The sequence below is a fragment of the Ostrea edulis genome, chromosome 6, assembly GCF_947568905.1.
Source record: "Ostrea edulis chromosome 6, xbOstEdul1.1, whole genome shotgun sequence".
Lineage (NCBI taxonomy): Eukaryota > Metazoa > Mollusca > Bivalvia > Ostreida > Ostreidae > Ostrea > Ostrea edulis.
In genome coordinates this window covers 20,924,714-20,938,886 of record NC_079169.1, presented here as the reverse complement: position 1 = coordinate 20,938,886, position 14,173 = coordinate 20,924,714, and the positions used below count along the sequence as shown (strand labels likewise).

General features: G+C 36.3%; 1 protein-coding gene across 13 annotated transcripts in view; it reads right to left on the bottom strand.

The window, feature by feature from the left end:
* The window catches only part of LOC125683020 (ankyrin repeat and sterile alpha motif domain-containing protein 1B-like), a 92,675-nt gene that overhangs the window by 63,197 nt on the left and 15,305 nt on the right, over positions 1–14,173 (bottom strand). For all 13 annotated transcript variants that reach the window (XM_056142060.1, XM_056142062.1, XM_056142066.1 and 10 more), the window contains exons 7-12: positions 11,917–12,130; positions 9,626–9,721; positions 8,468–8,739; positions 5,772–5,812; positions 2,334–3,903; positions 1,925–2,085 (exon numbers count right to left, since the gene is read on the bottom strand). In XM_056142060.1, the coding sequence (XP_055998035.1) occupies positions 1,925–2,085; positions 2,334–3,903; positions 5,772–5,812; positions 8,468–8,739; positions 9,626–9,721; positions 11,917–12,130 (2,354 nt within the window). The remainder of the gene's footprint in view (positions 1–1,924; positions 2,086–2,333; positions 3,904–5,771; positions 5,813–8,467; positions 8,740–9,625; positions 9,722–11,916; positions 12,131–14,173) is intronic.

The window sequence follows — 14,173 nt, the reverse complement described above, 5'->3', positions numbered from 1 at the left end:
GACTTCTTCAAAAAATAAAACACGTAAAGCTGTGATCAAATGCCTGAGAAGTGTAAATAATTACGTCAGAGCTTAGTGATGAGTAGAGACTTAAAACAATTAATTCCCTTTTCAATTAATAACATGTAGTGCTTAATTCTTTATTTTAGTGCATGTTTTTTGTAATAGCTATCAGAAGTGCTTAATATCTATATGTATTTGAATGCAGACATTTTAATTTTACAAATAATAATGGATGTAAACACTTCGTGTGTTACTGATAATGTAAACAAATGAGCACAGGTTCTACAATAAGAGGTGCATGGAATTTGAAAAAAAAGATGTAAGAAAAGGCCAATTGCCTAAATATTGGGAAATATGCCCACCGATGGTCATTGCAAAGAAGCGAGCCTTGCATGTTCGGTCCACTTTACAATACAACGACCTTGGGTAGGCACCTTTCCCAATATTCATTCAGTTAGGACATGAACTGTGATGTTTTACACTAGCATTCTCTATGAAGCGCGTTAGCATTTTATGAAAAATATGCTGGTGTAAAGCATTGCTGTTCATACCCTCGTGTAGTGACGCATTGCTGTTCATACTGTCGTGTAGTGACGCATTGCTGTTCATACCCTCATGTATTTTCAAAAATGGAATTTATTTTACATATTTACATTTTACTTCTATTTCTATCAGGATACACCCAGCCGTTGCAGCATGTGCCTTCTTGCTATATTTGTCAAAATTGATATGCACATTGTTCATATTCATGAGGAAATGGCTGTCATTTCAACTGGTAAAGATATTAAAGATAAAAACATTGGGAATGTAACTTGTTTTCTAATTTTGGTGCATATTATACAGGGATCTTCATGCTGGGAAGTTTTTTTTTTTTTTTGCTCTTGCAATACAGAACTGGACATTCACAGAGGCAAATACAGGTGATGTACAGGTATAATCAGTTAGCAAGCATCGTATATTTCAGTTATCTTACCCATCTTCTTAGCTATAAGGTGCAGAGATGACATGTTGATTTAAACAATCACTTCTGTCTGACAGATGTCAGTTCAACAAGCATTTGCAGTGGGGCCAAGTTAATACATGTACCTACTTTTACCTACACATGAAGAGACTCAAATGGTGTTTTGACTAAAACAAAAAGGTTTCTATGCTGAGATTATTCTACATTGTCAAACTTTAGTACAAGTGTCTCGAAATCTGAGATACAATCATGGTCCAAATATAGAGAAATCTGATAAGGGCAATGACTGCTGACATCCTGAAAAATGTCCTGGATGCTGGGCCTCGCCTTCAGGATACCGAGAAGCAACTGCGTTCTATTTATATTGCTGTGCTATGAGATTATCATTACGGCTACTTCTAAAACAAACAATCATGTCAGAGACATATATTTTGTCAGATTTGACAGTCAAACTTCTAAAACAAATAATCATGAGACGTATACATTGTAAAATTTGACAGTCATGTCAATAATCATCCTATAGAGTTTGGTATTAATCAATAGCTGGTTTCACAGATCCTCTAAAGCAGAACATTGGATGCAACTTGATGCTGTAGTTTTAGTAATCAAATGTGATAAATGATGTCTAAAAAATTCATAAATGGTACAAAAAACATCTACTGCATAGGCTCACTAGAAGTGCTGGCCTCAACATAACTATTCAACATACATACTACAACTGATATCTAAGACTGAAGAGAAATAGTCAACATTGGTTGATAAATCTCCTCAAGATGAAATGATCTTACAGACAGACTATTCATCTATCAGAGGTAAAAAACAAATTGCAACATTTTTTTCTAACATCATTTGATTTTTCCCCATTATGTACTGGGTCTGAACAGAGAAGTCTGAAGTCCCTTTGTTTATCAAGATCTGGCCATGTCCAGGTCAGATTTCCTGTCACTACACAAGACTTACATCAATAACAGCCATTCTTTCTTCAATGCCCACCAAGGCTGTGTGTGGTGATGGAGGGGGAAAGTCGGGTGTGGGGGGCTGTGTGTATCCAGTGGGGGTCAGTGGTATTCCCTCCGTCTGTCTCCTCTTACCGAATTCCAAGGACCCTGGCGGCTTTATACCTTTATCAAAAGTAGAAAAGTGCAACCCACCTGACGCCATTTACTAATGCATACATTCATGTATCAAATTTATTTCTGTTAAGAAGAAAATACTTTCATGAATCAAAATTAAAGCAAGAACAACCATTTAAACAAGTAAGCTTTGCTGAATATGAGAATAAAACTATCTAATATCAACATTTCAACAAAGGCAACATTGAAAGATGGTGATAAAGGTAAAATACATCAGTTTCACTATGATGCAATACCTTGTCCTGTATCTTCTTTTGGTTCACGAACCCCGTTAGACAACCTCTCAGACTTTTCCTTCGGATGAGGTGCTGTTAGAGTCACATACTCCCCACCAGTAATATCACAGACTGGAACATCACAGTTATCTTTCTTTGTAGCACTAACCAAGTTTTGTTTATCACTTTTTAACGAGGGTTTTGGAACAAGTGAGGGCTTGGGTTTCTTTGGAATGTCTGGTTTTTCAGCACTGGGACTCTTGTCTACTAGCTTTCTAGCAGCTGGTTTTGGAATGTCTATCTTTCTTGGAGGATGACCCATTGGTACATCATATATCACTTCTGCTGCAGGAGCGCCATCTTCTAGTTCTTTCGGAATGTTAGAATTTCTATCACAGCTATTTACATACTCCACTTCAGAAGTTTCCTTACTTTCCTCCTCCACATTTTTATTTGGTCCATCTTCACTCTTTGGAATGTCACTATTTGGTCGTCTACTTTGAGCATTTGGAATGTTCTCAGAATCTTGTACAATTTTAGACTGCTGAAAAAGAGTAGCATCATATGGATTTTCTTCATTTTTTGAATCCCCGTCCATATTTTTTGTCTCAAATACTTGTGAATCTCTAAGGGGTGAAAATCCTTTTGATTCTCTCATTGGTGTGAATCCTTTCGAATCTCTCAGGTGATTTGGAAAACTCATTCTAGACACAGAGGCATTATTTTCATACTGTGTCCCTTCCTCTGCTACTGCATCTTCTCTTCCTCCCCATGCTGTTATGACAGAAGCATTGTTTTCATACTGCACGCCTGTCTCCTCAGGAATCAAACCAAAGTCCTTACTAGTGTTCTTATTTTCAGCCGTGGCCGATTCCTTAACTTCCACACCTTCCTCGTTTACTCCAGCAGGACACGGTGTTGGCAACATGTCCTCCTCCTTCAGTATAGCTACTTCCCCTGCTAATTGGTACGTGTCAATCACGTCTTTCCTGTCGATAGAATCCCCTTTACCTCCAACATGAGCAGCAATTTGGTACGTGTCAATCACATCTTTTCTGTCCATTGAACTTTTCCTCGTTACATCCGAAGCAATTTGGTAAGTATCAATAACATCCATTCTGTCTAGGGAAGAACTCTGGCTTTGTACATCTGTACCTTTTCCCATCGTGTCTGGGCGCTTTACTTGTGACATTACTTCATATTCCAGTGTTGGTTCGACATCATCTTTTGTGTCATTCTTACTCACATTAACATCCAAATCGGATTGATCAACATTTATCGCTTTGTTTTCAGCCAGTTCTTTCACTTTGTCATCATTTAATGTTTCCCCAGCATCCTTACAATCTTTAGAATTATCACACGGGGCAGGTGCAGCCTCTTCTGTAAAAGATGAAAAGTTGCTTTCTTTTGATTTTGTTGATTGCTTTGTGACATCACTTCCTGTGTTAAGTTTTACACTATCTACAGAACTTTGACAGCTGGTTGGTGGGGCATTTTCTTTTCTTTCTGGACTTGACTTTGGCGAATTGCTTCTCTTAGGTACAGGGCTTAATGCTTTCTTTTTTCTCTGAGGTTTTACAGGTCGATTTGGCTGAAACAGAAATGATATTGGATCATGAAACAAAATCGCATTTGCGATGCACATAAAATGTACTGAAAATCATTTTAATTCATATGTTACCTGTACATTTACTACGTATATGTATTTCTACAACTTTACACATACACCACCTGTGAGCTCCTTTTCTAGTAATACTTTCATTCATAACTCCTTTGCATTATTACTGTAGGTGCAATTATCTAGCTTATTCTAAATTTAGCACAATTGCAGATCAACAACTTTTTGATGCAATCATAAATTACAGCAATCAGTGTTGCAGTACATTTACAATTTTTATATCTGTTACTATATGTATTACAACTGGGCGAGTTTATCCCCCCCCCCCTCTACATTTTTTTATTGCTAAAATCAATGAAAAATTTGCTATAAGTATCTCAACACCCTATTCCATTATTTCTCCTTTTAAATTACATCTACAATTACAAAATCCCATCTATTATTCATGCTAATTATAACAAGAGGCCCATGGACCTTAACAGTCACCTGAGTATGTTCATGTTTGGTCTTTAGAAATCATTGTGTTACCAGTGTGCTTTTTATTAGGGCTATCATGGTTCAGACATTTTTTGGTTCGGTTCAGGAATCAAAACCCTGGTTCTCGGTTTTTTGGGGTTTTTTTCGGTTTGGTTTTTTTTTTTGCATGATGAATCCAACAAAAATGAGGACCCTCAAATAATTGTTTTTCTGTACAAATGCAAACATCAATTTTTAATGCATTTTATTCAACAATATAATAAGAAATATTTATTTACAGACGACATTATCTACAAAACAATGTTCAGGCAACATTAGCTCCATCCTCACAAGTCAAAGTTTTGTGATTACGTACCCTTGCCGAATGTACTTATATCTAAATTTCAGGATCAGGAATCCGAATTTTATGGGTCAAAGTCATACACTGGAATCAATCAAAATGCAGTTTTCATTCTAAACATGTGGTAGATGAAAACAACGATGGCTGTGAACATAAGATGGCAAGTCCTTCAATTTTTTCAACTTCTTGTCGCATATGCAATACAGTGGAACCCCATTATTACGTTCCCCCTTTAATACGTTAGTCCGCATATTACGTTGGAATTTAAAAGCACAAAACCATTTCTTAACAAACCTATATAAAATAGACCTCGTTATTACGTTGTCCTAAGATGCCGGGACTCGGTATTACGTTGTAAAAATTCCGACGAAAACGTAATAAACCCCTAATTATTCAATAGTGATTCTCAAAATAATAAGCCATTCACACCTTGACTGCCTGAGGCAGTCACCATGTAAATTTCCTGGTCTGTTTGGGGATTACAGACGCTTGACTGATCACGCTTCGATAGATCTAGCGACATCAATACAGGTGAATACCCTGTATCGAAGCCAGCGGTAAACAATTAAATAATGTTTATTTAGAAATTGTACTTCATTTTTCATAGTTTGATAATCAAAGAAATAATTTCTCAACCACCTGCGTGTTCCGCATAGTGTGATTACCTTCGCTATTAAAACTCCATTTACGGACAGCTTTGGTACCAAACATGAAAGACAGATTTATCGTAGCAATACATCAACAATATTGTGCATTCTACTTTGTCCTCAGGCAGATGCAAATGAATTTATGCGAAGTGTCACGAAAAATTATACATTATTGAGAAACACTGATATCCTAAAGAAAATCATGTAAGAATGTGGATATATTATTAAATGCATTAAAACAATTACGAACTTTTGTTTTGGTTCATCAATTCACGAATATCATGTTTCTTGGACTGTTGAATTGTTATATCAATCTTAACTGAAGGCAATATTGTTCAATATCCAGTCTTTTATGAATGGGAAAGTCATGCACTCACCTTTGGACTTTGAACAGGAGAATTTGCCATGGCCATATATCCTACAAATCAATCAACAATGATTAGAGACAAATTAGAAAATGAACTGTATAAAGTGAATATTCTATTCAATACATACCACTTTTCGTTGCACTAAAAATACAAGAGGCCCATGAGCCTTAACAGTCACCTGAGTATGCAAATAATTTGGTCTTTATAAATCATTGTTTTACCTATATGTGCTTTTTATACTTCTTTATTTTGTAGAGATTTTACTTTGAGTATACCTGGCTGTAGAGATTTTACTTTGAGTATACCTGCCTGTAGAGGTTTTACACTGAGTATACCTGGCTGTAGAGATTTTACTTTGAGTATACCTGGCTGTAGAGATTTTACTTTGAGTATACCTGGCTGTAGAGATTTTACTTTGAGTATACCTAGCTGTAGAGATTTTACTTTGAGTATACCTAGCTGTAGAGATTTTACTTTGAGTATAGGTCTATCCGAAAACATGAGTTATCTTTCCTTGATCCGGAACATAGTGCGCTTGCGTAACAGTAGGTTAAGACTTCCGGGTAGTATATTCGAGAAGCGTCATTATCAACAGTGCAGAAGGCCGCAAATATATTGCTGTATAATTTTACAGTAATCACGCCAACAAATATGTTAACGTTAATAAAAATTCTCAATGCATAGGTTTACTTCATACACGTGAAGATAACCAACTTTGCGTGTAAAAATAATAGAAAATTAATGTTGTAAGTAGAGGAGGACCCCCCCCCCCCCGATAGAATGTTCTATCGTTAAACTGATGTAATTTCCTACGACAGACCTGTCCCGAGACACAGTTAGATTATTCTAACTAACCCCCCCCCCCCCCCCCATTTCCCAGGATTTCACGTGTTTTATAACTGAAATTAGTATATATCATATATTGCATACATTTCCTCAGGATCTTTAGCCCATGATTTAATATGGTTAGATTTATAATAAAATATCAGAAGTTCAATACCAATGTAGTACATTCAGCGATAAAAGTTCTGCCACGGTGTATGTCTAGGTATGTCGGACTTACACCTCTAGATTCTGAAAATGTCCATCTCCTTTGATTGGCGAGTAAAATTTAACCCAGCCTGTACTTGTAAATGAAACAGAGGCCACTGACAGATTTCCAGCTGTCTGCCCACAAATTTTATACAGTTTCAAATACAAGTATAACCATAAAGAAATTCGTCGTCACAAACCATCTTTAAACTGACATTTAGACTTGCTATGCTTTGAAAATAAAATAACGTATAATTGAACGCCCTCAATTTATAGTCGGCAAGAGTATGTACCTGTAAATACAGCCATTTTGAGTAAAATATTTGAAGTTTTACTCAAATTATTTTGTAAATTTGTGGCGAAAGGGGGTGTCTAAATCTGTCATTGCAATTTCTGTTATGACACGATACGTGCCTATACATAATCAAGTAGATTTCAAGGGGGCTAAAACGAATAAAAGAGGGAAGATACAGAGACGTCAAAAGCATTATATTGGGGGTGGGGTGGGTGGTTGGGTGGGTGTAAACTTACCTATCCCCCAGAGAGTACATTTGAGAATATGCCCCCCCCCCCCCCCCCCCCCCCCGGGATCACACAGGTCATGAAAAATAATATATATCAGTCTAGCAATATTGAACAAAATTAATAAAAAATATTATTTAGTTACCTATTTTACTGCATTTTAAACATATCAGTTGATATTAACAAAGCCAGCATCATGCTTCAGTGTACATATGATTTGCACGTCCAGGTACTTTGGAGAAAGTTACCCAAAGATTGCAATCTGGTTTATTTTTGAAAGAGTCGATTGGTGGTGGTGGAATAATTTTAGCCCTGATAAAACAATGAGAGCGTTGATTTCCTAATTTAATTGATTTTTTTTCATTTTTAAAAGAGGGGGGAGGGGGGCATGTTATGCAAGATCTTTGCAGCACAGGCACTCGACGTTTTAAATATCTGTAATAAAAAAATTGCCTACAAAATAATGATGTCAGTCGTTATTGGAGACATATGTAAACAAATGAATGTCTGCATGATTTCCAATTTAATTCTTAAAATTCTCTCCCCTCCCCCCGAAAAATCACACCCGACTCGATCAGAAATTACTTTTTTGTTTCCATTAACATTTTCTTACTCTCTCGTACAAATGATTTCAACTGTTCTCGATTTTGAACAGCGCCCATACTAATATAACTATATATATAATATATGCGCAGTGCAGTCTGACTGTGTTACTACCCGGAAGTTGTCATATTCACACTAAATGTAAGAATACAAAGAGAGATAACTCACGTTTTCGGAAAGGCCTATACCTTGCTGTAGAGGTTTTACTTTGAGTATACCTGGCTGTAAAGATTTTACTCTGAGTATACCTGGTTGTAGAGATTTTACTCCGAGTATACCTGGCTGTAGAGATTTTACTCTGAGTATACCTGGCTGTAGAGATTTTAATTTGAGTATACCTGGTTTTAGAGATTTTACTCCGAGTATACCTGGCTGTAGAGATTTTACTCTGAGTATACCTGGCTGTAGAGATTTTAATTTGAGTATACCTGGTTTTAGAGATTTTACTCTGAGTATACCTGGTTGTAGAGATTTTACTCTGAGTATACCTGGCTGTAGAGATTTTAATTTGAGTATACCTGGTTTTAGAGATTTTACTCTGAGTATACCTGGCTGTAAAGGTTTTACATCACACGGAGCGGGGGGCTGGTCAGTCAAACTTAGATTCTGAACACTGGATGCTGCTCTCCACATTTTGGGAGATTTCTCCACGGAAAAGGAAGGATCATACATGGACACTATTTGCCGGTTTCCAGAACGTCGGGATGGCTGAGGTTTTGCTTGGGTGGGATTATCAGGAGGTAGCGGAAACGGAGGCTGGAATGGTTGAATATTTTGGAACGTTATAGAATCCCTCTCCATCGACACTTCCTGAATGGTCCTGTTGGAGATCAAATAAGCATGGAAACATCAAGATGGCTCACATAGAAGAATTATGCTTAATGTGGAAATTTTGGTAGCCAACACTTGCCTTAAAGTAGCAATTTACTATAAACCTAAATATTTTTGTGGGGTTTAATATTTGCAATTTATGGACACAAAAACTTTTGAAAGTTGTTTTTTTTTTTTTACTGATTCCATGGTGATAATCAAACATTTGTCTTGCACACCTGTGTGATCATTTAGTGGTGACACAATCTGTTACCTGAAGGTCAAACCTTCAGTAAGCTCTGCAAATGTTTAAATAGTTTGAAATGACTCTTAATTATCTACACAAACATCTTTTTATATAATAACCAAACTTCTACTTAACAAAAATTCCACTTAATGGACGTCTCCATGAGTGAAAAATTCTCAAGAGGGACGTTAAACAATATGCAATCAATCAATAAATCCCCTTAATGTACAATTGTATTCACAGACAAGTCATTCATTCAGAATACTGTAAACCAGCTTTTATTCGCAACTAATTGATTTCGCGGTTTACCCGTGATAAACTAGTTCACCCGTGATAAACTAGTTCACGGCAACTAATTTTCACGACTGATATTATCTTAAACAAATGTAAGAGACATTAATGGACTGGTTTGCTTCGAGAAATATTCAGGATGATTAGGCTCTTGCTATTCTAGCGAAAATTTCTCACTCGCAAAAAAAAAAAAGATGGTTTACAGTATCATGAACTATGGATTGGCTTTGTCCGATTAATACTAAGTCATTTGTAAAGAGCTGCAGAGGACTGAAATCTGCCTATTGGTGGGAGTCTGAAGATCTTTTATACTTGCCAACTCTGCGCACACCTTGAATTTTTTTTACCCAAGTTATACCTGTGTACAGGCGACGTATCACCACCATCAATCGTTGACTGTCTCGGGGGCACAGGTGGAGGGGCCTTCTGGGAAACAGCATTTCTGCCATCTTCTCTGTAGAAAAAGTCATATATTCACCAATAGTTTGTCAATATCGAACCTTTGTTAGCTCAATATATATATATATATATCTTTCATAAGAAATCATGCTTATATCAAAGAGAAGCCTGCTTTGTATGGCAAGTTATTCAGAGCATAAAGATTTAAACTGATACCATTTCATAAAATTTAAATATGTTGATGTTGTTTCTGTAGTGTTAAATCTAAAGCAAACTAGCATGGCGCTGTGCCATACCCTTTCTGCCTGGCACCATGCCCTTTTTAACTGCACCATGCCCTTTTTAACTGCGCCATGCCCTTTTTCCTCTATAATTTTTTTTAAAATATCCGTCAATATAAACAATTGTTTTTTATTTCACGAAGTGATTGAAAAGTTTAAAATCAAGGCAGCAGGCATTAACTTTTAAAGAGGCTAAATGATCATTCTATTACTATGGAAGTGCCCTGAAATTGTCTTGCCGCGACAAAAAGTGCCCTTTAGAACATAAGATATGTGTGCCCTCTCTAGACCCTAGATTTAACACTGTTGTGTCATGGGAGATATGGGTAGATCATCATTTGTGCAAAACAGCATATCAACTTTTCAATTTTTCTCTGACATCAATTATACAAGTTTAATTGTATTCTGCTTCAAACTTTCCATGTAAAAGACAAAAAAAGAGCTCCAAAAAGTAGGGCTTTGCCTCATAATGTAGGGCTTTCACTCACAAAGCAGGGTTTTCCCTCACAATGTAGGGCTTTCCCTCACAATGTAGGGTTTTGACTCACAATGTAGGGCATTCCCTCACAATGTAGGATTTTCCCTCACAATGTAGGGCTTTACCTCACAAAGCAGGGCTTTCCCTCACAATGTAGGGTTTTCCCTCACAATGAAGACAATTGGTCAATATAAGTTTTTTTCTATAAAATCCCATAGTGACCTTGACCTTTTACCCCAAAATCAATAGGGTCTTTCTTCTCTTGATAGCAAAGCTACACATAAAATATCATGTCAACCTAGCAAAACAATGTGGCCTGTAGAGTGCCTACAAGCTCAGTGTTACACATACACTCACAGGAAATTGTCAGTTTCAAGATAAGAGCTCTTCTGTGTAGGAGGTGCATTTAGAGGGACTTTGAATGTCTAAGTGGGACAGAGTAGACCTACAGTCAGTGAGGAAGATGCATGATGAAATGTATTAATATGGCTTCTCTTTAAATATGTAAATGTAGGAAATACAAAATACTATCAAAAGAAATATTTTACTAGAGTGGAAACATAAAAACAATGTAATATTTGCAAGTAATATCCTGGATACAATACGTATGAGCAACGAAATAGTGTGATATAATAAGATTCCCATGTATTTAATTACTCCCTGTATACTTATAAATTACTTAGTTTGTATTCGGGTGATGAAACTGCATATGAGAAATTTACTGAACAGATTCACTTATGTATTGATGAATTGTAAACAATTTGTTTTGCACCTTATCATGTACGAGAGTTCTCCAAAGGGAAATAACTCACACATTTTGAAACCGGTGTATTGTCCCATCACTAAATACATATTCCCTCTCGCTAAGAATTGCAAGGGAAAAAAACAAAGAGGCACCGAGTGACTGTTGCACATTCTATGTAAAGTTTATAGAAGAACTTTGCACAGTTTTCAAAAGTTCCATTGATGAAAATTTCCTCAGAAGTATCAGCAAGAAATACTTATATCAGCACAAGAAAAAGAAAAATAACCCATGTCATGACAAAGTCCGAGTATTCACTTCTATCGATATCTGTCATTCTGATTGTGTGTCTGCTATTTAAATCCTCCATTATAAAGCCAAATTTGTACACCTCCATCCTGTTTTCAAAACTTCCATCCATATTAGGATGACAAATGTCTCAGTATACCTTCAAAACCATGTGATCAACAAAGCTGTTAATTAATCACCACCTTAGATCACCGATCAAATGACAGCAATAAACCCAACAATCCACATAACTCAAAAAGAATTAAAGAAATACGATCGTTGTTTAACAGAAGTTTGTGTTGCTTTCTGTTTGGAAGAAATTTTCAATTTTAGTTGTGAAATATTTTCCAAATCACACAAGCTGACAGTTTAACGAGAATGAACTGTAAATTGATCACCACGGTGACCAATGAAATCAAGAGAATCTTATGAAAACGGACGCATCTTTCCTTCACACAAACCTTGCCAGGACATTTTCTGTTTTACTCTTGTCAATCTTGGCATACTGTACAGACACCTGGCTACTTCTACAGGCAGTGGGACTTTTCTTCTCCATTTCTGGGGAGCTGCCCATTGAGAGGCGGGGCTTAGGGACAGGTTTGGAGGTGTGGTCTACCAATGTGTCATACAGATTGACATCCTGACTTTCAAGTTGTGTAACTTTATTACCATGATCTGCAAAATACACATATTTAATACATCATTTATCATGGTTTGCAAAATACACATATTTAATGCATCATTTATCATGGTCTACAAAATACACAATCTAATTAAAATTAGATGTTGGATCCGCTTGCATACTCGCTACACAAACATCTAAAAACATCCCATAGAGGGTTACGTCAGAGGTCAAATTCGGTATCACTCTAGACTTATCGGCTTCAACAAACATTCAATGATTTTGCCAGCGGTGATTTCATTGGTCAATCGAATTTGACCTCTGACGTGACCCTCTACGGGATGTTGTTAGATGTTTGTGTAGTGAGTATGCGAGCGGATCCAACATCTAATTTTAATTAGATTGCAAATACACAAATTTCATGCATCACTTATCACTAAAGTTGTATACTTATCAAGGTCAAATACATGGACAAAAACACAATTCAGCATCACTTTCATTTAATCTAATATAGGACAAGTCTTGTTTGTGTAAAACACCATGCCCCCAAACATGGCCAAATTTATTTGCGGCAAACTTTATCATGACCTTGATAAATAACCTTTACAGTCAAATAGCTTTGGTCTCAATTACTTTTCAGCTCTTCATGTAAGAAATTTCTTATCTTAAATACTCAAATGTTAGGACCAAGGTTAGAATCATGGGGAAAAAACGACTTCAACCTGGCTCTGGGATCATGAAACTGTCTTAAAGTTAAGTCACAATTTGACTTTAAATTAAGATTTGAACTTAGCTAAGGTTGCTAACTTAAATGTATCACAAGATTGTCTTAGCTGAAAACTTTGTCTAGAATCTTAAATTGCTATGGCAACAATGAACTCTTCTAAGTAGAGGTAACACTAGTATAAGAAAAAATAAATTACTTAAAAAATAGTCAGTGTCTAAAACGTCTAGTTTATGATCACTAATGGTGACGCAGGCACATACATGTAGCAACGCACACACACCTTTTCTTTATCAAAAAGAAACTTTTTTTGTTATTACATATACATGCAAAGTTCGATGTATTGACCCTGTCACCGCCACCCCCCCCCCCCCCCCTTTTTTAAAAGTAGTAATCAACGACAGTGGAAATGTAAGAGCGATTGAAGGAATAATTTTATCAAATTCAATGCCTTTATCTATTTTGGCCGACTGTGTGTGTACCAAAGAAGGATAACTCTAATTAATTTCAAATTCGGGCTCGGACTGCACATTATTTGTGTGCAAATGCAGACTGCAAGTAATGATTGTTTTCTTCCTCCACATTGTCATTCTCAGTCAAGTAAATACATGACATTGTACTACTGTAGTCGTAACTTTTTTGTGAAACGGTAGTACGTGTACGTGCTACTTTCATGTTAACATCTACTTTACAAACTAAGATCAATCAGGTGATCAATCCTGCGATATTTTGATCACACAAGAAGTCCTATTTATGCCTTTTTGAATATGCCCACTCTAAATGTTTCTGGGCTAGTGGTGTCACTTTTCGATCACAGGGACTTGATTTCTTTTCCTGTAAACAAACTTTTAACGTGAATAGTTTGCTACAAGACAATTTTTGTCATTTATATGTTTTTCAACATAAATATCCTGTGTTTTCGATCTACCGACAGATTATTTTTTCTTAAACAAGTGATTTGTCCACTTCTTGGTTGGGGCAGACGTCTTCAACGATGGACATCACGCTCATTTTCATTTACTCGCCTCAAAAATGCAACCAGTGCGGCCATTTTTAACGAACTTTGCAACAGTCTTAGAAAGTTAAGACAGCTCTAAGACAGTCTTAAAATTTAAGACAAAATACCAATCTTAACTCTAAGTGATTTTTTTGTCATCCACTTTAAAACCAGTCTTAAGATTTAAGTGCAACTTTATTGATTTAAGACAATCTTAAAGTTTAAGACAGTTTCATGATCCCAGAGCCTGGTCTTCTACACTGATAATTAATAAAAAAAAATTCTGACTGAACCTGACATTCCTGCTTACAAAGTTTCTTGAATCATTCAATGTGCATGTGTCAACAAGAACAGACAAGATCGAAATGAGCATCT